General features: G+C 62.9%; 1 protein-coding gene across 3 annotated transcripts in view; it reads right to left on the bottom strand.

The window, feature by feature from the left end:
• ADCY1 (adenylate cyclase 1) overlaps positions 1 to 20,638 on the bottom strand; it is a 91,142-nt gene extending 70,504 nt beyond the window's left edge. For all 3 annotated transcript variants that reach the window (XM_047695421.1, XM_047695423.1, XM_047695422.1), the window contains exons 1-2: positions 19,979 to 20,638; positions 4,797 to 4,946 (exon numbers count right to left, since the gene is read on the bottom strand). In XM_047695421.1, coding sequence (XP_047551377.1) covers positions 4,797 to 4,946; positions 19,979 to 20,638 — 810 coding nt within the window. The remainder of the gene's footprint in view (positions 1 to 4,796; positions 4,947 to 19,978) is intronic.
• Between the last annotated feature and the right edge of the window lie 3,217 nt (positions 20,639 to 23,855).

The following is a 23,855-nucleotide window of genomic DNA, read 5'->3' as shown; positions in this document are numbered from 1 at the left end:
TATAGCGGCCCGTGTCCACACTGATTTGTGGAAGGAGTGGTCTCCACACACTAAGTCCCTCCCAGAGGAGTCAGCCTTGGGGACACTGGCAACTCAGGGAGCTTCTTAACGTACGGCAGAGACGCTTCTAGAAGTAGAGTAGGCATCCGGTGCGCAGACAGCCCTGCCCACCCTCGCCCAGACCCCGCGGCTCTGCCCACAGGGCAGGAGCACTCACTCAGGTCCTGCAAGCAAACCAGCTATACCGTACTCTAGATCTGTCTCCGCAGACACAAGGCTGTTAGTTCAATGACAATGTGGGGGGAGGGGAGCGACTAGCAGCTCCTCCCGGGTGGCACCGAACACCCTACGACCCACCCCAAAGCAGAACAGACCAACGTGGAGAACCTCTTGGCATCAGATCTGCAAATCATAGATGAGAGCCGTCCAGCCCGATTCTGGAGCAGAGCCGTGTGTCCCACGGTGTCTGGACCCGCCGCTGGGACAGACAGGTTCTAACGCCAGGGGATTGCACCTCAGCGCGGGCCCTGCTCTCCCCTCCCTCTCTCCCCTCCTGCAAGCCCACTGTCACCCAAGCCAGGTCAGTCCTGCAGACACAGCCCTGGGGAGGAGGGAGCACCTGGTCGTGCTCTGACGTGCCGCGTGTCCTGCTCCGGGAAGCCTCCCCGGCCCTGCTCGGTGCACGTTCACGGCGCCCGCCCCTGCCTCCAAGTCCTCACCTCGGCCTAAGCCCTTTTCCTTCCTGCGAGGACCCATTGGAGCTCCCACATGCGGCCTCCCTGCCCCTTCCCTTGTCTCCCAGGTCCTCACAGCTGAGGCCACACATGAAGGCCCCCCGTGACCACCACGCACACCAGCGTCAGCTTCTGCTTACGCTCCTCCCCTGGCTCACGTCACCAAAGACCCCGTTCCTAGACGCCCCCCGCCCCAGCGTCTGCTGTCGCCTGCAGAAGCCAGTGGGCTCACCTGCCCCCACACAGTGGTCATTCCAGAGCTGGACATCCCAGCCGGCACCCCGTCCCAGAACCAAAGCCTGTCCCCCAGGACCCTGTCCCAGAATCAGGGTGCGTCCCCCCAGGACTTCCCCCCAGAACTGGGGCATATCCTCTGAACCCTTCCTCAGAATCGGGGTGTGGCCCCAGCACCCCCTCCTGGAATCGGGGTACATCTGCTAATATCCCCTCACACATCAGGTGTGCCCTCTTTCCGACCCAGGGTCTAGAAAAGGCCCTAAAAGCAGCTATGAAATTGGGTTCTTCGCTAACTGAGTCACAACGTGAAAACACGCACCGACTCTGAGCAGGCTGTACGGTCGCATGTCTCTGACCTGTAACCCACAGCCGCCGTGGCCACCTCCTGCTGCCCTGGGCCTGCTTGCTGGGCTGTCCCAGAGACTGGGCTTTGGGAGCTGAAATCAGCCGGGCCAGCCAGGGGCCGGGAGCGACCCCAAGGAGAGGGGACGGAGCTGCCCAGAGGGCCGCCGCCGTGTGACGGACCCAAGCCCCAGGCTCCAACAGGAAAGGCATGCAGGTCACGGTCCTGACTCACCCAGTCTTGAGATGGCCAGGGACACACGGAAGGGACCCGTCAGCACTCACCCTCCTGTTCCTGAAGCACCAGATGAAACCACCAAAAGCAATAACAGATAGGTCTGGAACTAGGAACAAGTACATTCTTACACACAGCAAAGCGAGGCCATAGAAACAGAGCTGGGGACACGGGGATCCCTCCTGAAGAAGCCCAGCCTCTCCACAGTGAGCGGCTCATTCACAGCCACGGGGACAGCGAGAGCATGGACCGGGAGGGACGCAAACGCACGCGCCACGGAGAAGCACGAAAGCACGCAGACAAGCGGCCGTCCGCATGACCCAGAGGCCGGGAGGCACGGTCCTGGCAGTGCGGGGCGGGTATCGCCAGTCCGCGCCCCAGAACCCGACCACAGGGCCCGTGTCCGCTCCCCACCCACGGACTGGCGGGCGCCATGGGGGGTAACGCAGAGATAAAACAGAGCAGGCGTGATTTGGAAAATACCCCCAGGCCCAGGGAGAGAAGCGACATCGTATCTGCTCTCAGCAACATAACCGTGGGCACACCCAGCCTCCGTGAGCCGCGGCGCTCATGCGGATAACGTTTCTCACATGTGGGGCTAAATGTCACGGCCGAGAGCACAGTCACACACACGCACGCACGGAAGACGGAGCAGCCGCCTCGAGCTACAGCTGAAACACCGGTGGGCCCGTCGGTGGAAAAGGCCGAAAATACCATTATCCAGACGCCAGCGTGACGATGACGTGGGAAAAGATGCTCAAAGACCAAACCTGGAGGACACGGAGCACTGCCCGGGCTGGTAGGACTGGGGGACGCTCACCGCGGAGCAGACTTCCTGCCTAAGAACCGCAGCCCGGAGCCGCAGCGTGTCCGGGCACCCTGCTGGGTGGAGCTGCTCGGAACCCGCGTGCAATGGCGCACGCAGAGCACGCGTGCTGGGCCCGCGCTGCCGCCCCGTGATGGCAGGAGTGCGCGCGACCGCTGGCTCCCGGGGCCAGGGCGCGTGCAGGACACAGGCTGGGAGTCCGCGCACGCAGGCGTGGTCCACACTGCAGCCATCGCCGGAGCGTCAGATGTGGCCGAGCCCGGGTCTGGAGGCGCACGCAGCCCCGGGAGACGCGTTAGGGCCGGAACCTTACGCAGTCTGGGGGACAAGCCTCCCACGTAAGAGAAGAGATGAAAACAGACACACACCCAGCAAGGAAAGACACTGGAAAGGAAGCGCACAGGAGACAAGAGCCAGGAGGGACAGCAAAGGGAGATTCAGAAACACACGGGGGTGGCCCCAAATGGGGCTTCTTCCAGGACGTCGGGGAGGCGCTGAAGGGGGGATGACAACACCACGCTCGAGCGTCTCAGAACCGGTAAAGAGCCTCTTCATCGGTGGGAGTGATGCCCCAGCAGAAATGCTCGGGGCACAGCCCCCAAGGACTCACAGTCACACACATGTGCGTGCATGCACACGTACACGCTTAGACACTCAGCAACACACGTGCGTGCACACTTCCACACACTTATACACAGTTATGAGCACACACCCACACATGCACATGTCCACATGTTTATACGCACACACGTCTACACACACCTGCACACATGTATCTACACACGTGCACACACTTACATCAACACCCACATAGTACACAAGAGTCTATGCCTTGCATATATTTGCACACATGTGCACACATATGCACACCCACACATGCATACATACAGATTCCCATGTCCACAAACACGTGTATAGATGCCTCGGCAACCAGAGTCCACACGAATGCAAACCCACACGTGTGGATGCGAACACACAGACACGTACATTTGTACCCATGCCACACACATACACACATATGTACAGGCATATACAAATGCACACCGATCCGCATGTGTGCCTCCAACACACGCACACATGTGAACATCACACATGTGCACATACACGTACACACAGATACGTAACTCCCACAGTCAAGTCCATCCACTGACACACATGCTCTGAACACACACACCGTGTGCTTCTACACCATCACACACCCTCGCTGTCAACACTAGGTATTGTTATGGTGTCTATAAATAAACACACGTGTGTGCGTTTAAACGTGCAGCCCATACTCCATGCCCAGCACCTGCAGCCCAGCAGGCTTGTGCGTACCCAGCAAGCCCATCTGCCGCCCCCACGGACACCAGGCTCGGCCACCGACACTCCAATAAAGCAGAACCTGGAAACCCCCTCCCCCGGTCATGGGCCTTGACTGGAGCTCCCAGACCATCCTGGGGGCCCAGGACAGCAGCAGACCAGGAGACACTGCTGACATGGACAAGTCCGGGGACACATGGCTGACAGTGGCTCTGGGAGGTAGGGGGTAGTCCCCCTCATCCTTTCGACTGGAGGTGGTCCTGCTGCCCCAGCAAGGCTGTGGTAGGAGCCGGGCAGGTGTGCCCCAGCTTAACGGCCCAGCTGCTGCTGCAGGGTTGCCACGACGACCACAAGCACAGGGACACCCTCAGGGTCACTGCAGGCTTTGCCTCCCAGTGGGTCACTCTGGCCAGCAGGTCAGGGCTCAGCACACCTGCGCCAGGGCCAGCCAGGACCTGCCTCATCGCCCCCACCTCCCAGCTCTGCAGAAGCTGATTCCACCAGAATTCCACCCCAACACCTGCCCCACAAGCAGAACACCCCCCCCAGTCCCTCCTCTCAAACAGCTCCTCCCCTCTGAGGCAACAACCCCCACTGCAAGCTCTGTAATGCTCCCTGACCTCCCAGCCCTACAGCGTCAGCTGAGCACACGTGTCTCACCCATGGGGAAACTGAGGCTGGGGGCCTCACAGGGTGGCAGACCCTCCATCTCCACATCTAAGGGCCCCCACTGTAGCTGCCCGGTCTCCCCGGACTCGCCAAGGGGGCTAGCCTGGGCCCAAAGCCCCAACCATCCTCACCCTGTGTTCTGTGCTCCCACCTTGTGCTCCCTATCCCTCACCCCAGGCCCGCACTACCCTCCACGCCCCCCACCCAGCCCCGTGCCCCCAGGTCCGTGCCCCTCTCCCCACCCTGTGCTTCCCACCCCGTGCTCCCCACTCCCCTCCTCCCTGACCTGTGCTCCCCCTGTTCTCCCTCCCCCCTGCTCACCCCCCATGCACCTCCCCCCAACCCATGCTCCCCCCGTGCTCCCTCCTCCATCCCTGCTCCCCTCCCCACGCTCCCCACCCCACGACCCCACGCCCAGCATCCCTGCAGCCCGCAGCCCCGCCGCACTGACCTGCTTCTCGTTCTCATCCTCCAGCCTGAGCCGGTCCTCGATGCAGTTCCGGGCTTGCAGGAAGGCTTTCCTTTGGGAGCGTTCGGCCAGGACCCGCACAAACACCCCGTACATGTTCACGCTGAGGAAGAGTAGGGCGTTGGCACCGAGCTGGAAGAGAACAAGAGCACCGTGCGCGTGGGGCACTAGCTAGGCAGCGGCTCCCACACCCTCCACCGAGCCTCCCGTGTGACGACCATGCAGCCTAGGGTGGCGGGTGTGCCGGCAGGACCCACCGTGCATGGCCGCTTCCTGCGGTCCCAGAGCGGAACAGCATGTGGGGAGCGTCCCCCCAGCACCCCAGAGCGGGGCTGCATTTGGACATAAGGTCTTCCAAGGGGTCATTATGTTAAAACAAGGTCACTGGGGAGGCCCGTGTGACTGGTGTCCTCCTAACACGAAGGGACCAGGACACAGCCGTGTACGCAGGAACGAGCCTGGGAGGACCCAGAGAGGACACTCTGGGATTCCACACGTCCAGTCTCCAGGCCTGAGAGGGACAGACATCTGCCACTCACGCCGCTGGGCTGGGCTGCACGTGACAGCCGCCCCAGGACAGCACCCGAGAAAACATGACGCCAGGAGAGATCCGATGCTCGCAAATGGGGAAGTGTAGGGAAGCGGATCGGAAGCAAAAGAAAGGACCACATCACACGGGAGCACGAAGGGAGCCATCAGGATGAGGGACCGTCCAGGGAACCCAGCGTCTGGAGCCCCCTGCTCGGCCCACACCCCTGGACGCCCACTCCCTTCCAAGGATGAGAGTCAAGGAAGGGGCAGCGAGCAAGACCCGCCTGGGGCACCGGCCACAGCCCAGACTCGGAGGCTCGTACCTGCTGGACCAGGAAGGGGGCCCAGCAGGATGTCGGCTTTCAGTAACTTTAACTCTCAGCCAGTGCAGACCACCCGGAAGCCCACGACGGCCACGCCGCAGGTCGTGGCAGACCCAGGAAGGATCAGACCCCACATCCCCACCCAGCCTCCTCTGCTGCTCTGTCCCACCAGTCTCGGGCCCAGGACCAGTAGGGCCATGGCACCGACCCAGGCTCCGCACCCACTTCCCCAAGGGGCTGCCGTGTGTATGAGCATCGCACAAGCCACTGCCCTCAGTCTCCGCGAAGAACATGGATTTCGACATCTGATGGGAGGCACACACCTCCTGCAGGGTCCGGGTGCCCCTGCTGCTCTCCACCAGGCACTGTGACTTGCACACGATTACATGGGACGAAACAAACACAGAAACAGGTGGGCAGTGGTCTCTGGCCAGAGGGACCTGCCTGGGACAAGCAGCAGGACAAGGGAGGGCAGACCACAAGGCCACATGGATGGAGAAACCGCAGCACCTGGTGAGGCCAGAGGCTGGAGCCGGGAGCAGGCGGGGGACACAGACTCAGCAGGCAGACTGGCACAGAGGAATGGGGAGTGTGACAGCCTCGGTGACATGTCCCTCAGGAGGGACACACAGGGCCGCGCGGCTGCAAACAGCAGAGCTGTTCAAAAAGGTGACAAGGACAGGAGAAAGCCAGGGACACGAATCCCCAGGGCCTCGCACAGAACTGTCCTCCCCCAAAACACAGGAGAGTCTGCCAGCACACCGGGGACCCCAGGCTCACGTATGCCTGCTGAGCTCATGTCTCAAAGGACGCAGGAACGTACCACCAGGACAGCGTCCGGCCCACACCACACAGTCGGAAAACTGCTGCCCCTGTGAGGCTCCAGGAGTTGCCTGAGTCCTATAACCACAGTGAGCCCGTCTCCCCCATGTGACCAGCTCCCCTTCCTGTGACCTGACCATCTCCGTGTGACCCAGCCATCCTCCTGTGTCCCTCTAAACCCGCTGTTCCACCCTCGTGGGAGCACTCCTCGCCTGAAGCAGGTGCCAGACTGGGGGGACCTGCTTCTGCGGTGCCTGTACCAGCCCCTCAGCAGGCCCAGGGTGGTGGGGGTGGGGGGCCAGCGTGGCCGTCCCGGGGCCCATGCCGTGTCCCAGTGACCAGGGCAGTGTCCCCTCAGGCCATCGGCTCTGTCTGCAGACGGGTCATCGGTGCACACTGTTCATGAAGCCGCTCGTCGCAGGCAGCAGGACGCCCGGAGCACATGGAAGGATGGACGGCAGCTCTGCAGAGTCAATATTTAAACGCACACTGCACATGGTTAAACGCCCACAAGCACCATCACAGGCACTTTTCCAAACATCCAAACAGTCCTGTATCGCCGCACAGAGCACATGACTCTTCCCGGTCAATACGTGATTGGTCTGGCTCTGTGTGCCCCCGCATGGCCTCGAAGGAACCTCTGGAGGCAAGGGAACCAGAGAGACACAGGACACCCCCTGGGACCCGGCACCAACCGTCCTGAGACGCCCTCCCGACCCGGCGCACCCAGCCTCCAGGCGGAGGGGTCAGCACCACAGACAGCGCCGCACGGGGCAAAGACGCCACCAGCCCTGCCTCCCCGGCCAGCAAACACCCCTTTTCCAGAGAGGAAGTCCTCAGCCAGCCAGGAGTGCGACTGCGGAAATGTGGAGTCCCCAGGGAGGTGGGGCAGAGATGGGACACAGGCCACCGGGCAGACCGTGTGGTCAAGGGAGAAGTGGCCAAGAGAGTGAGGGCAGACGGGGTCACTTCTCTACACACACCCATATCACTTCTTCCCTTTCCTCCCATCATGATGATCCACTCAGGGAAACTGAGGCCCAGCGGCTGGTCGCTGAGTGCCTGCTGGCCATCTGCCCTCCCCTTCCTCCTTCATTTACCCCTACCCCTGTAATCAGGCACAGCCACCACCCAACGGGCCACAGAGAGGTTTCACCACTGGCCATGACGAGGGTAACAACACAGAGAACCGTGCCCAGAGTCACCTGCTGGCAGGTGTGGCCCGGACGTGGTGTCGGTTCACACTGGCAGCCAAACAGACTGCCGCGGGCAAAACAGGCCAAGGGGGCCCCAAGCTCGGCCTTTGGAGGTGCGCGCCCTAAGACACCCCTCGTCCCATGCCAGACTCCCTCCTCTCTGAGGAAACCTAGCCCACCCCGGCCCCTACCTATTCCAGCTGTTAACTCTGGGGGTCTCAGGGCTGCCAGGCCCAGCCCCTCCTCATTGCTCCCTGGCCACGTGAGGGCTATGACCCCCACTGCTCCTGACCCCACACCTGACTCAGGACACCAGGTCACACCCTGGGATGCTGCCCCCCGGGAACGCCAGGCCCCTCTTTGTCCTTTACGCACTGCGCTCCTGCCTTGGTTGCTCAGCACTCCTCTGGGGAGGAGTGTGGGAGGAGAGGAGGGAGGTCCCGGGAAGCAAGGCCCCAGCCAACACCTCCAGAGTCCATGGCATGTAGCCGCATGACCCCATGGCTTCGGGCCAAGAACTGGTCCTTGCCACTCCCACCAGCATCCACTCCACAGACACACCAGTGCTTAAGTGGGGCCAGCCCCAGGCTGAAGGGGCCAGTGCACACGCTGCAGCCCCACACACCTGGCCTCCATGCACCTATCCCACAGACTTGGCCTCCACGTACCCACCCCACGCACCTGGCCCCCATGTACCTGCCCCACACACCCGGCCTCTAGCACCATGGGCCCTAGCCCTCCTGTCCTCCTCATGTGCTCCTGGCCTGGTCTGCCTTGCTCAGAGCCTCTCCCTGGGCAGGGGCCCTCTTCCCACCATGCCGGTTCATGCCCAGCCTGCAGAGGCTCAGCTCAGACATGACCTCAGAGCAGCAGACTCTGAGCCCTTGTGCATCACAGAGATTCCCAGGAGCCAGCTCTGTACTCCTTCCTTCTGTTGTTTGCAACAGCTGTTACCAGCTTCCAACACACAAGGGTTCACTCACCTACCACCTTCCTGGCCCCCTGTCTGCCCCTTGAGAGGGTCTTGGCCTGTCGGGCCTGCCGACGGTCCCCCAAGCCTAGGACAGAGCCTCTCGTGAACCCGGCACCCTGATGTTGTTGAGTGAATAACTAAGGGCACACGGGTAGTGAGAAGCCGGGCCTGGCCATGCTGCTGACAAGGGGAGATCTGCACTGCCACCTGCTCCGGGCTGTCTGGATGGGACCCTGCGAGACGTTTTCCAGTCCCCACATCTGGGGTCAGGTGGGTGGGCAGTGACCCCAGCTTTCCCATGACCCTCAGAGGCACACAGAGGCAAGTCCTCGATGCGGCCTGACATGGGAAGTGACACGCCTTCTTGAGCAGGCTGAGCCTAGGGGGAGCCACCGGTGGCATGAGGACATGGCACGCAGACACGTGCATGTGCGGACCAGATCTCACTGCCCTGCGATCAGTAATCAGCACTGGGGGAGGGGGCAGGTCCTTGTCCTTCCCAGGCCCTCCCTCTCAGCCCCCCTGCAGGCCTACACAACAGAGGAGACTCTCAATATTGCCTGCACCCCCACCCTTCCTAGAAAGGCTGTGAAGGACACCCCAGGAAGAACTCCACACACCCAAGCATCCACCCACCCACCTACCCATCCATCCTCCTCCCACCCACCCACCCACCCATCCGTCCTCCTCCCACCCACCCACCCATCCATCTATCCATGCACCCACCTATCCACATCATCCTTCCTTCCATCCATCTTTCATGCACCCATCCATGCAACTATCCATCCATCCATATCATCCATCTAGACTTCCAACAACTGATCTAACCACCCATCTATCCAAGTCATCCATCCATCCACCCACCCACCTATCCATCCATCCATCCATGCACACATCATCCATCCATCCATTCTATCATCCATCTATTCATGCATCCACCTATCTGTCCGTCCATCCATCCATCCAAATCCCATCCCCATGCACCCATCCATCCATCCATCCATCTGTGCACCAATCTATCCATCCATGCATCCGTCTACCCACCCCCCATCCATCCATCCAACCATCATCCATCCATCCATCCATCCATGCATCCATCTATCCATCATCCGTGCATCCACCTACCCACCCCCCCATCCACCCATGCATCCACCCCCCCCATCCACCCATGCATCCACCCCCCCCATCCACCCATGCACCCATCTATCCATCCATCGATACGTACATACACCCATTCATCCATCCACTCAAACACAACATGAGCTGGGCTTTGGGCCTCTGTAAGCTCCTGGCTGTTCAGGCCTGCTTGCTCTACAGGAATCACATTGACCCCTCTGGGAACTACCCAGGACATGTCTGAAGCAGTAATGGCCGTGGATCATGGGCAAGCGGACTCTGGTCAGGGAACCAGCATCACTGTGAATGACCAAGCCTCTAGAAGCTGTCAACCAGGGTGCCTGCTTGCGTCAGAAAAGCAACCCACAGCATTTCAGTGTCTTTTGTCCTCCTCCCACCTGACTGCAGAGCACGGGGACCACGGGACTGGAAAGCATGGTCTTCCACTGCCTCAGCAGGAAGTCCTGCTCCCGTCAGCTCCACTGCATGCTGACCAAGAGGCACAGCCTTGGATCGTCAGCGGGGCACATGGGCTGCAGGGGGCACATGCAGCGGGGATAGCTGCTCAGGGTCCCTCCTGTGTTGCCAGGAGGGGCAGGAATGAGTCAAAGTAGACCCCTGCCTTGTGGACCTGGGCAAACTGCCAGGGAGACAGGCACTGCGCAGGGGAGGATGGGATCACCTGGAGACAGGTGTGCACGGCCAAACAGGCTCATCAGCCCTCTGCCCCCAGGTGAGCAACCCAGCCCCACCCTGCAGTGGGCACGCGGGTCCCTCAGATGATCGGGAGGGCCGGTGCAGAGACGGGAGAAGCCGACGTGTGCCTGGGGCTCCGGTCATTGACCGGCATGAACTCTCCCGACATCCACCGTGGCGGGCAGACCCCTCCCACACGGACAATGACCATGTCAGGGGACATGAGCTCTGAGTGGAGCCTGAGGGGGATGAAAACTGAACAGGACTGGGTCTGGCACATGGAAATGATTCCACTCTGCCATGACCCCAGAGCTAGACCCAGCCAAGAGGTTAAGGGCCACCACCTGAAAGCCGAGGTGGGAAAGCAGGAGACCACCTTGCCTTGTGTCTGGGGTTCCTGCCCCGAGCAGCCCGGCTGGGGCTTCCCGGGCACCTGCGCTGCCGGTCAGGGATGGCACCAGAAGCATGGCTTCGATCACCGCAGGACATGGCAGCCCACAGTGTGCCCCGCACCAGCGATCTTTCCGTGGTACTCCTAGCATTTGCGCTGCTTCGTCACTCTCAGGGTGTGGGGCAGCGATCCTGGCAGGTGCACCCCGACCCTGTCCTTCACACCCCCACAGTCGGCCAGCAGAGCAGAGCCTCCGCCATCACTCAGGAGCACACGGAGCTGCCCTCCGGAGGCCTCATCCGCCGCCCCCACGCCAGAGCCGGGGTCAGATGCCAGCTCCTGGCCAAGTTCTCTGGCAGGACTGGGAGCCCCAGTCACGTGAGCACGTGGTGCACACGAGGAATTCTGAATACTGGCCTGCACTTCATCGTCCGGCGTCCCCGCGAGACCTTCCCGGCCCCCCAACCCAGCCTCTCTGAGCTCACGCAGGAGCCATGTCTTGTCCAGCAGCCTGGAGCTCTCGGAGTGCTGGGACAGGTGCCTTCCCCTCCGTGCCCCAAGATCCCCCCTGGTTAGCGCTCAAACCTCTCCCCTGAACTCACTCCAGTTTCAAGCTGCCGCCCACCACTGCCCAGCACAGGGTGACAGCCTCTCCTGCGGGCGGCACAGGCAGGCGGGTGAGCTCAACCTCACTCGGGGCAGCTCGTCCCCAGGACAAAGAGTGGGGAGCTCTGCCTGCACCGCAGGGCCCCAACCCCACACAGAGCATCCCATTTATTAAATCAACACGCAGCCCCCTGCCACGCAAGGTCTCGCGCGTCTGGTCGGTGGGGTCCCTCTCACCCCTCTGCACGCGGAGGGGCTCCATGGGGTCCTGCCTCCCCGCGCTCCCAGCCGGCTCTCCCACATCCCTCAGAGTGTGTTTCTAAGCTCACGTCATTGCTTGGGAGTGTCTCTGTGGCCCAACTAAGGAAAGTGTCCTGAGATTCACATCCTCAGGAGGAAGGGAAGGACACGGACAGGTGTCCACGCTGCTGCCCACCCCCAGGAAAGCACTCTGTTAACCTCGCTACTCTACTGGGGCGTGTGTTGGAAGTTTCCATAATAAAAACAAAACAAGGGGCACCTGGGTGGCTCAGTGAGTTAAAGCCTCTGCCTTTAGCTCAGGTCGTGATCCCAGGTCCCGGGATCGAGCCCCACAACGGGCTCTCTGCTCAGCGGGGAGCCTGCTTCTCCCTCTCCCACTGCCCTGCTTGTGTTCCCTCTCTCGCTGTCTCTGTCAAATAAATAAATAAAATCTTTAAAAAAAAAAAAAAAAAAGAACCGCCTCCTTTTGTTAAAAAAACGATTCCGATGGGCTCTCATGAGCTCCTGCCCTGGGCCCCACCCCCTGAAGCTGAGGACCGTCTGGGCTGTGGCTGCCGCAGATTCCCGGGGGCCACGGCGAGATCACAGTGGCATCTCCTCTGTGACCCCTGATGGCTTTACCAGCACGGCTCCTGGCGTGAGGGCCTTCCGGCACCCCAGCCCCGGCTCACCGCCTGCTCAGACACAGCCCATCCACACCACGGGACTGCTGGGCCTCTGTGTCCCCAACCTCCTGGCCACAGCCCTGGGACGCTCCGACGTCCTCCTGTACCTCTGGACGCCCACTTGCTCTAGCCACAGAGGGGCTCTCCCGCCACGGCCCAGGTCTGAGGCTTGAACACGCTGGACTGTGGAAATGAGCCCCGCCCATGGCCCCCCAGGGCACCATCGGATCACGGGGGACGCATTGATGTCTGTTAAGTGGAGATCTGCAGCAACATAAGAATTGGAGATATTCTGAAGCCCTCAGGCCAAATGGATGATCCCGGAAAGCGCTCCGCATCTGGTCCTTTGTGCAGCTGGGCTCGGGTCTGCGAGCGAGGATTCCAGATCCCTCCTCCTCCCGAAGGCAAGGCGTTCATGGGAGTGCTTCCCTCCCACGGAAAACCAGGCAAAGACCCCTGGAGAAGCACGCCCTGACAGCCTCGCAGAAGGCCATGGAGCGGGGTCGCCGTGGCCAGGGCTGTAGAACCTTCCAGAGCGGACGCCCTCACCCAGATGCCAGCACGGCACAAGGCCCCCGCCCCGAAGAGCACACATTCACACAGGCAGAGGGGCCAGGAAGCCTGCGCCTGGCAGGCGGAGGAGCGCCTCCCGAGGACAGGTCAGCACCGGGTGGCAGAGGAGAGCCTGGAGTGCTGGGGTCCTCCCGTGGGCGTCCCATCCCGCCACACCCGGGTCCCCCACATCAGCGTCCAATCCGCCCGCACCTGGGTGCCTCCGTGGGCGTCCTGTCCCCCCACCCAGGTCACTTCCCTGGGATTCCTCAGCAGCTTGATGAGGACCCCATGGGCCTGTCACAGCTGCACGGCTCACATGGTCACCGTGGGCTGCTCCTACCTGGTGAGGCTCCCCTCCCAGCCCCATCCCCCATCAAGGGGAGGCCCCCTAACTCCACACCTAGACTCCCAACGGCCCTGCTGCTGTCCCTGCTCCCAAGCTCTAGGCCCACAGACCCGCCACAAAGCTGAGCTGGGGCAAGGTGGGTCCTGGATGCGGCGGGGAGAGTAAGCAGCCTCAAACCCACATATCCCGACCCTGCAGGTCTCAGAACACTACCACACACGCACATGCACACGTGTGTGTGAACACATGCACGTGCGCACTAGGCTGCACACACACGTGCACGAAACTCATACACGTGCCACCAAGGTGCATGCGCATTACACGTGCTTGATCATACACGCACGTACACACACGTACACACACCGCGTGTGCACACACAGAGGCCCCGCACCGACTGAGCTGGGAAGCAGGAAGCCCCCCTCATCAGCTGGGTGCTTCCTCCCAGGAGGTCTGGAGGCAGCCTGGACCCCAGCACCACAAAGATCAAAGCAGACCCTGATGCCCCCAGCCCAGAAGCAGAGGGTCCAGGGTCTAGGGAAAAGGGGTGGGTCCAGGGAGGACCCAGGCGTGGCAATAAGGGACAGCCTGCCCCAGCCCTTGCCCCATGCATCGGGGGGTTGGGGGGCCCAGGACGGGAGCCTCTGGGGCAGGGACCCAGGCTGGCCAGGGGGCCTGGCCCTGTCACTCTCCCCATGTTCTAGACCACTCGCCCGACCCCCCCACCTGAGGAAGCCGAGCCTCACTCACTACCTGGGTGGTCTCTGATGCCACCCAAGGTCACGGACAGGAGGGCCCTACGCACATACTCATCACATGAGAACGTGGTAATGCTAACACACAGGGGTGACGTGCGGTGTGCACCAGCACGGCCTGTGGGCGTGCAAGCAGGTGCGTTTGTGTGTGAAAGTGGACAGGTGTAAGGACATGTGCATGAAGCCTGCGTGCACGACTGTGTTTGTAGGTGCACATGGGGGTTCGCGTGTCTGTCCATGTGCACACGCGTGTACACGCACCGTACGAGGGGCCGCCCGTGACCTGCACTACTGAGTGGGACCCAGGCACCTGTAGCCGGGAGACGCAGGGTCTGTCTCCATCCAGACAGGATGCCTGCCACCCGTGTCCCGGCCGTCTCTTCCAACCTCCGACCAAGACCAAATACCAAATACAGGTTCAGGGAGTCACAAAACTCACGGGTCACCAAAGGCTCGTGCCAAGCACTGGCCCCATCCCCAAGGGACAGGATGGCACCTGAAAAGGTACCTGCTCCCACAAAGCCACAGAGCCCCCAGAAGAAACACAGGCATGGGGCAAGTACCCCACCCAAGGTCCCACAGTCAGGTGCTCCACCGACCCTCCACACGAGCCCACCGCCCCACCGGAGTCTGGAGACGCGATGAGGACATTTCCGGGCTCTGAGACTGCAGAAACACAGCCCAGATTGTCCGTCCACCCGGGAGCTGACCCTGGCCCTCCTGACCTCAGAGAGGGCACAGGAAAAGGAAGGACATCGCCCAAGAAGCCTTGGGTCCCGGGAAGGGCAGGTGGACAGCTCTCACAGCGGGAGGGACCGTGGCAAACAGACACCTCCCCAAGGACACCGCTCCAGTCTGAGCCAGGCAGCAGCACCCACGTCCACTCATGGGACCCCTGCTCCCCACTGCATCCCAGGGGGCCCCCAAACAGAAACCTGAGCAGACCGTCTGCTGACAAGGTTTAGAGGGCCCGGCGCTGTTTTCCAAAGAAACAGAAACACTCCGCGTGCCCCACACCCACCATTTCTTGCACACCCACCTCCCTGGCTGAGCCCCAGGCCTCCTCTGTCCAGGGTCTTGGCAGGAGCACACCAGCCTCAGGAAGCCACCCGGAGTCCTCCGTCTGCTCTATCCCCTTCACACGCCTCCGGAGGTCACACGGACTCCCCCCGGCTTGGCACAGACTGCAGTCCCAGGTGTCCACCAGTGTCCCCCACAGACAGTAAATTCCTGGAGTGCAGGGGGTCTCGTTTCCACCAGGCGCCCAACCCCTAGCCCGGGGCCTAACCCCCAAGTGTGGATCACAGCGTCGTCCAGAGAAGACGCCCCCACCAGGTCCACCAGTGGGGCCAGACTCCAGCCCACACACAGTCCCTGGGTCTTGGGGGGCACCTGGGGGGCAGCAGACAACAGTCCCCAGGACTCTGCCCTGAGCAGGTGCCAGCCCTCGCCTGAAGCCGGGATGTGTCCCCGTGTCCAGACCCCATTTCCCATCAGCCCAATTCCTCTGCCCTGTCCTGACCCATCCCAGGGACTTCCTCAAGTTAGGGCCAGCTGCTCGGAGGGAGGCTAACCCGACTCTCCAGGGAAACAGACCAGGTTATGGGGAGGGAACCGAGGGACCGACCGGGCAGATGTAGGGGTGGGAATCGGGTGTCCCAGCAGAGTGCCCACTGGACACAGACCTGGAGGCCTGGAGGGGACACCCACCACCACCTGCTGCTCAGAGAGTAGCAGAGGGACAGAAAGCCTGAGGTGGAAAGAGCTGAGCCCTGCCCATCGACCAGAGGCCTGGGGAAGGGGGGTCCAGCCTAGGCCATGGAGGCTGTCTTTGGGGTCACTGCCAACCAAGGCAGAGAAACCCCCTCCTCGCCTTCACAGGGCCCCAGGGGGAGCCAGGAGGTCCCACCTGTCTCCCTCCCCTTTCCAGCCTCCACCTAGCAGCACCGGGGTCATCTGAGGCAGGTGGATGCACCAACAGGTGAGCAAACAAAGCCACAGGACCCAGCCAAGATGGGGGAGGAGGTGGGAGGTACCGGCAGGGAAGAGCGTCCAGCCTGGGTAAAGGGCCTGGCCGCCTGGTGGAGGGCAGGGAGGGCAGGAGGCCCCCGAGAGGGGGTCCAGCAGGGGCGGAGTCCAGCTGAAGGAGGGGTCCTGCTGGGTAAGGGTCCCGCCAGGAAGAAAGGGGAGCAGGGGCGCGGCCTGTGGGGGGAAGAGCCAGGGGAGGCAGTGCTGGGGCGACTTAGAGGAGCCAGGGAGAGGAGCCAGCGGGGGGATGTGCTGGGTGGGCCGGGGGCGGGGCCTGGGGGCGGGGCTTAGGTCTGGCTGGCGACTCCGAGGAGGAGGAGCCCGAGCACCGGGAGTGGGCACAACCCAGGTGGGAAGCAGACAACCCACACCCGGGGGCGCCGCGCTCTGAGCAGCCCGGCTGCCTGTGTACCTGGGCTCTGAGGGCGGTGACATCGCTCCACCTGCCAGCAGCACTCGAGCTCTCCCCAGAGCTCAGACGACACGGAGGGGCACAGGGGACTCCTGCGGTACCCACTTGCCTGATGGTGCTTTCTGTTTCCCTGCCTGGGGCTTAGAAGTGGGGGGGGGGGGTGGTTGGAAATATATGCCCCTTCCATTGACAGGCAGCCATTCTGCCCACAGCAGTGGCCCTGGATGAGCCCAGGAAGATACAGCAATCTTGCCCCACCCTGGCCAAGAAATGGGCATTTGGGGCCGTTGGGGGGAGCACCCAGGAGGAAGGAAGCTGGAGCTGGCCAATGCGCACACCCACAGCTGTGAGGGGCAGGGCCGCGGGGGTCTCCTCTGGGGGCACCTGAGCCCGCTGCTCCTCTCCAGACATACCCCGCTGCCCCCACCACCACTCCAAGGCCATGACCTTGGCATGCACAACTCTGTCTACCACTGCCAGCAACCCCCCTCTGTCCCAGGTCCCCAAGCACAGTCACTCCCTCCTCAAGCCATGCTCTTCAAGTCCCCCAGTGCCACCACTGGGGAGCAGGGGTCACACATATGGCATCTCCCCCCTTTCCTCCTCCTCACCGCCCCCATGTCCCCCTACCCCACCCCAGGTCTCCAGCCCAGCCCAGCCTGGCTTGCCGCCCCACTGTCCCTGAGCAGACTTCAAGGGTTCCCCAACATGATGCCTTCGGTTCTGACGTATTGTTCAGTTAAATAAGAACGAGTTTCTGTGCTTTGCATGGACATACAACCATGGGCAGGAGGGAGCGGGCGGGAAGAAGGTCCCAGCCTGGTCAATATTTACGCAGCTCCTCCTGGGCGCTGGGCTGGGGGGCAATGAGACTGTCTCCCCAAACTCCTTGTGCCCTGGCTGAGAGCAGCAGCACCGGCCCGGTGTGAGCCAGCAGGTCCCGCCGCGTCCCGGGGAAGGGCAGCCGAGCAGCATCTAAATCCCAGCCGTGTGGTCACCAACCTCCTGGGTGCTCTCAGTCTGCTGGCCTGGGCCAGCCTGGTGCCACAGGGTCCCCAAAGTACACGGCCTACCAGGGCGGGGCAGGATGGCTGCGGGAACCTCCCAGAGCCTCCCTGTGGAGGGGCAGAGGCTCTGAGACACCCCTGACCCCTTGGGACCGCCGGCCTCAGTGCCCCGAGCAAGGGCAGGTCTCTCCCTCCCGCGGCACAGACACTCCGCCCAGAAGGTCCAGCCAAGGCAACCGCCCTGCACAGACTGCTCTGCTCATCCGCCGCCCTGTCCTCCCGGGCCTCCACCCCTCGTCCTGCCCCAAACGAACTCCCGAGTAACGTGGGGCTCTAGGCACGTGACCGCACCGCAGGGCAGCCGGAGGCCGTGGGGCAGCGGGCAGCGGAGGCCCCGCTGGGTACGTGAGCCTCCCACCTTCCCCACCGGCCTCCAGGCCCATGGTGGACCCCGGCCCCAGGGCAGCACACAGGCCCCTCACCGTGTTTGTCAGCGCCCACCCCATCCATCTGTCCACATTGCCGCCACCAGTAGCAACGTGTGGATCTGAACAGGAAGGTTCTGGAAGCCAAAGCAACTTGGAGGTGACAGGACACTGAATAAGAGCTTTTCCTACAGGCTTTCCACCTGCATGCCAGCTCTGCAGTAGGGAAACTGAGGCCCTGGGTGGGAAGGGTGTGTGTCGCGCAGGGAGCCAGCAGCAGCAAACACCAGACGCCTGCTCCCTAAGAATCCAGGCTTAAAGGACGGGCTCCCTGCCCCCCGGGAGGACAGGGGCTCATCTTATCCTGGAGCAGAGCTCCCTGGGCCCAAGACCTTTACAGACCATTTCCTCTCCCTCAGTTCTCTAGAAGGGATGACCAGAAACTACACAAAATTGTTTCGGAAAAAGAAAATAGCACCGCCTTTTGTTGAACCAGCCGAACCCCTCATACGCCTGATCTCAGACCTCCCCTCCCCACCCGGAGCTGACCTGGCCGCGGGGCCTCCCTCTGGTCTGGTGGGGAGGTGGTCCGGCTGGGGGGCCCCACACCATGGGGGCCAAACACATAACAGAAGGGAAGGTTGTAGGGGGAGGGTCAAACAGCACCTCCTAAGGACAGATGGCAGGCAAGGCCACAAGCCAGGGGCCTGCTGGGAACCACCCAGAACGGAGCCCCCCTCCCCTCCCTGGGTGCAGGAAGCCCTCTACCCTCCTCCCTTTTCTCCGCCTCACCTCTGTTTCTGGCGGTCCCCCTACTTTGTCCCTCTCTTCTCCCCACCTCCAGGCCCCTTCCCCCATTCCTTCCTCCTCCCCTTTCAGCCCCCAGCACGTGCTGGCCTCTCTGGACCCCAAAATACACTTCCAGTGTCTACCCTGTGCATCCATGATCCCTCTGACCATGGGCATCCCTGACATCTCCGTCTGAGAACACCTCCCTGGGTCCTCGTGGGGGGGCCCTCGGTCCCCCCAGGCCACAGTCAGATTCCTCGCACCCCCTTCTTCTTCCCAGAGCCTGTTCCGTGCAGCCCCCCCTGCTCACCCCATCTCCCCCATCTCCCCACCTCCTCCATCTGCCACATTCTCTCCCTAGATGGGCTCGCCCACCACATCGGATTCCCCCTCCTCCTGCCAAAATGCTGCCAGAGACGGAAACAAAACCCTCCTTCAGGGCCTTCCAAGCCCTGCTCTGTGGGGTGGGTTTCACTGCTGGGTCAGGCTGGGAGAGCCCCGCACAGCAAGGACGCCTGCCTCCAGTCTCCTGGGACTCCGGCTGGGGAGGAGCCCGTGGGGAGCAGGCAACGTCCTTGTCCCCCGCTACCGTCTCGCTGGCCCTCCTGGAAGGCAGTGGCAAAGTTCCGACGCTCCCAGCCTTGGTCAGACCCCGACAGGGCGGCGGTGGCAAGGACTGGAGCCCTGTTCGACCTTGGCAAACCTGTCTTTCTAGACCAGAAACGGGTCCACAACTGGCGCCAGGGAGACTGGAGGAGACCCAAGTCCCCGTCCCCTCCCAACCTCCCCAGGGTGCCGCAGGCTGGGAGAGAGACTCTGCCAGCCCTGCACGAGGTCCAGGCACACTGGACAGGAGCCCAGAGCCCTGCACAGCCAGCAGGAGCCCTGCCCGCCAGGGGCCCATCCCGCGCCCACTTTCCGTCCCTCTTCTGGGATGTGTGCAGCCAAAGAGCGCCAGCCAGGGCTCTGGCCGGGCTTGGCCGCTCACCAGCTGCCTGACCTTGGGCCAATCCTTGCCCTCTCCACGCTCCCCTCTCCACAGCCCACACCCAGGGGAGCTTTGTGGATGGCGACTCGGAAAAGAGCCCGGCCCTAGTAGCCCCCACCGCATCCTCGACTCCCGAGTGACCTTGAACGCCCCCCACACTCGCGGCCTCAGTTTCCCCACCCGCCCAATCCATATATGCGCGCCCCGCTCCCCTGGTGTTCCCGGTCCCTCCCGGGCAGGTGTGTATCCCAGACCCGACGGAGGGCGCGCAGCGGCACTTACCGTCCTCCAGAGACGCGGGCGCTTGGCGGGCACCAAGGTGGCCGTGACCAGCAAATGCGAGGCGGCCACCACGAGCCCGAAGCCGACAGCCAGCAGGCTGCGCACGGGCAGCAGGGCATAGGACACGAAGGTGACCAAAAGGAGCTGCCAGACGCCGTGGTCGGCGGCCGCCGTCCCCGAAGCCGCGCCGGCGTGGGTGCCCGCGGGCCCGCCGAGCGCGAAGGGGCAGCAGAGCAGCGCGAAGGTGAGGCTGAACAGCAGCGCCAGCTGGCCGACCTGCTGCAGCTGCGGCGCCTGCAGCGAGCGCACGTTGGTGACCACGAGCAGCGCCAGGAAGAGCACGCAGTGCGCGGGGTGCGAGCCCCTGGCCAGGCCGGCCGCGGGCCCCGGCGCGCCCAGCAGCTCCGCCAGCGCCAGCGCGCCCGCCAGCCCGCTGAGCACGGCCAGCGCCTTCAGCGTGGCCGCCTGCTCCAGCCGCAGCGTGTAGCCGCGGAACAGCGCCTCCAGCTCGGGGCACGCGAACTCCTCGCCGCACGGCCGCAGCCCGCGCCGGCCGCCCGGCCCCGCCGCCCGCTCGGCGCCCCCGGGCTCGCCCGCGCCGCCGCCGCCGCCTCCGCCTCCGCCGCCGCCTCTGCCTCGGCCGCGCGGCGCCCCCGCCATCTCAGCGCCATGCGGCGGCGGCCGGGGCGCCGGGGCGGGCGGGCGCGGGCGGGAGGCGCGGGGCGAGGCGGGCAGACTCGGGGCGCCGGCTGCCCCGCGCGCGCGCCCCGAGCGCGTCCCCTCCCGCCGCCGCGCCTGCGCAGTGCGCCGCCCGCCCGCCCGGCCGCGGTCCTCCCGCGGCCCAGCTGCGCCGGCCCCACCGAGCGCTGAGCCAAGGGGCCGCGTGACCCCGGCGCCCGCCGCGCCCCGAGCCTCAGTTTCCCCGCCGGCGCGCGACGCGGCCCGCGGAGCCGTCTCTCGGGGCGTGGGAAACGCACGAATCCTGAGCTATGCCCTGGGGTGGGGCGGGGGGCTCCATTCTGCCGAGCGGGTGACACCCCTCGACTCTAGAGGAGCCCGCGGTGGGACCCCGGGGCCTGCAGCTCGCCCTCCCACCCCCCCGGCGCCGCCGCAGGGGACCCAGGCGCCCTGGTCCTGCTACCCCGCGAGCGAACACGGGGGCGCGTGGCGTGGTACCGCGCCTCCCGGCCGTACAGACACAGAGTCAGGCCAGAGTCCTGGCTGGGGGCGCGGCTCTGGGTGCAGGGATGGGGTGGGAAGCACAGGGAGAAGGGACACTGCAGTTTGCCCTGGCGGGGACTGGAAACCCAAGTGAGAGCGGGCTGTATGCTTCTGGCAGGGGACAACTATATGTGCGGTGGTGTCCACGCGTGCCTGGGCCCCACCCAGCGCCTCCTATCCCGCGGCTTGTGCTGGGGAAGGGGCTTTGAGCCTCACTTCAACCGCATTGCCTTCTTTGGCGCTCACAGGGGCCCCTGGGGGCGTGCCTCTGTCCCCCCCCACACACCAGGAGAGGTAAACAGCTCGCCCTGGGAGGCTTACAGAGAGGTAAGGACTCTGGGCAAAACCACCGACTCCTCCCCCTTCCATACACAGGGAGCGGGACCTGGGGGTCCCACAAAATCACAGACAGCAGAGACCAGGAGCCTAGCCCCTCTGCAGGAGGTCCTTTCCAGGTGGCCTCCAGACACCAGGATTTAGTTGGTGTGGCAGGCATGGATCTGTTTTTCAGGCACTGTGGGGTTTTCAACTAGGCGCCCAGGTGAGAGCCATTGGCCATGTGCTGTTATATGGGCTCAAGGTCTAGAAGGTGGGGAACTGGGTATTAGGCCACAGGAAGTGGTCGTTTTTGTACAAGACACAACGTGTCACCCATCAGAAGTGGCACCTCACGGCCACCCTGGCCAGGAGCTCTCACTGTTCCATCCCCAACAGCTCACATCAGCTCGCTCTTGGTGGCCACCTGGTCCCCCCTCCTGGACAGGCCTCCCCGTGCAAGGCACCTCCTCTGTGAAGCCTTCCTGGCTTCCTGACCACCAGTTCCCAGAGCCCCCAGGACCTGGCGCTCTGTCTGGTCACCTGGTAACTTCTTCCCATCCCCTCTTAGAACTGACAGCCCCTTGGGCCAAGGGGGAACTGGAAGTTACCTGCCCCACCTCTGTTTTTGACTGACATCCCCGAGGTCCCATCTCCCTCACCTTGTCCCCCACCTGTCCCCAGTGGTAGTAAGTCTGCATGATCCTTCAAGCATCAAGGACCACGTGTAGACTCTCTTGTTAAATAGGTATTTTTATGTCCTAGTGGTACTAAGAAAGGAAAGCTGAGTACTGTCCAAAAATCGGGCAAGCCACCTGGGAATGAAGGGATGAAAAAGTACCCTGGGGTCAATGTCACTAGGCGACAGCACCCTCCCAGCCCACTAGCACATTCACTGGGAGGGATCAGCACCCACCTCTCTCACCGAGATGGGAGGTGCCAGAGCTTCCCACTGCACCGCCGTGGGGCAGAGTGGGGGCTGTTGTCCCCTTCACCTTCTCTGCCCCCGTCTGCTGGGTTGAAAGGACAAGGCCACTAGCAGGTGGGTTGCATCCAAGGATAATGGGCAAGCCGTCTGAGAAACCGTGCACATGCCCCATGGTCTCATGAGTGTCATCAGTTAAACCATGTCCCCCCAAAATTCATATGCTGCAATCCTGACCCCCAGTACCTCGGAATGTGACCATCTGTGGGACTAAGGTCACACGGACATCATTAAGCTGAGCACCCTAGACTAGAATGGGCCCTAATGCAGTATAACCAGTGTCCTTATACAAAGGGGACATTGGGAGGAGAGCAAGCCTGAAGACGGGTCAGCCCGTGAGCCACGGAGTTACAGGAAGGCGGGAGGCTCCTCCCCCAGCGCCCCCTACCCAGGGATCTCAGCCCTGTGACCCCATGATCCTAGCCTTCCGGCCTCCACAGCTATGAGAATGTATGTGTTGTCCACGCTGGGGCTCCAGCGCCTCGGGAGGGGGCCCTGGCCAGCTAGCGCTTGGGCCTAGGGTCCACCCTGAAGAACGTTGCCTGCTATGGAACGTCAATATTGATCAGGAGCATAGGCGCCACGCAGAGCGCAGACCCAGATGGGAAATTCTGCCCTTCCTGGAAGCAGCCCCTCCAAGTGGGAGGTGAACAGAGGGAGGGGAACATCATGGTCACTGTGTGTCCTGCTGGCCCGGGAGGACACCACCAAGAATCGCAGGCACCTCGTCTGAGACAGGAGTGCAGGCCTCCTTAAGCAGTAACAGCGCCCGGCCTCCCTCGGACTTTTTGGACTTTTTGTGGGTGGCAAATCTCCGTCTCTTTGTATTCGAGGCTCCCAGCTGCTGAAGCCTTGTCCTTCCAAGAACATGAAATGCCCTGGATTGGGGGTGTGGCGCGGTGTGGCAGGGGCCTAGCGTGGAGCACAGTCCAGCGTCGCGCAGTGTCCCAGCTAAGAGCACAGACGCATGCCACCCCTCCCGGCTGTGTGACTTGGGGCAGGCTGCTCACCCTCTCTGGGCCTCATCTCCTCCACAAACAGGGGCTGTCATGGCTCCCGGCCCACAAGGTTACCGTAGACACAAGGACAACCGCTGCTGTGCATGTTCTGTGCACACAGGACCAGGCAAGCATCACGCTAACCCCGTGAGCTGGGTAAGTCAGGCCCTCTGGACACAGCAGGCCACAACAGCTGGGGAAGTCGCCGTAATCCAGGTTCCACCTGGGGACACTCACCGAGCTCCTGGGACTTCTGCCAGAGACACAGCTTCCAGACGAGTATTCCTCACTGGCGCCCACTTTGTGTTTGGGATGGAATTTCCCCTGTGGGTCTGTTGGAAACCCTGTGGAAATGCAA

The sequence above is a fragment of the Lutra lutra genome, chromosome 11 (assembly GCF_902655055.1).
Source record: "Lutra lutra chromosome 11, mLutLut1.2, whole genome shotgun sequence".
Lineage (NCBI taxonomy): Eukaryota > Metazoa > Chordata > Mammalia > Carnivora > Mustelidae > Lutra > Lutra lutra.
The sequence above is the reverse complement of the archived record's forward strand: the minus strand, read 5'-3'. Positions and strand labels throughout refer to the sequence as shown.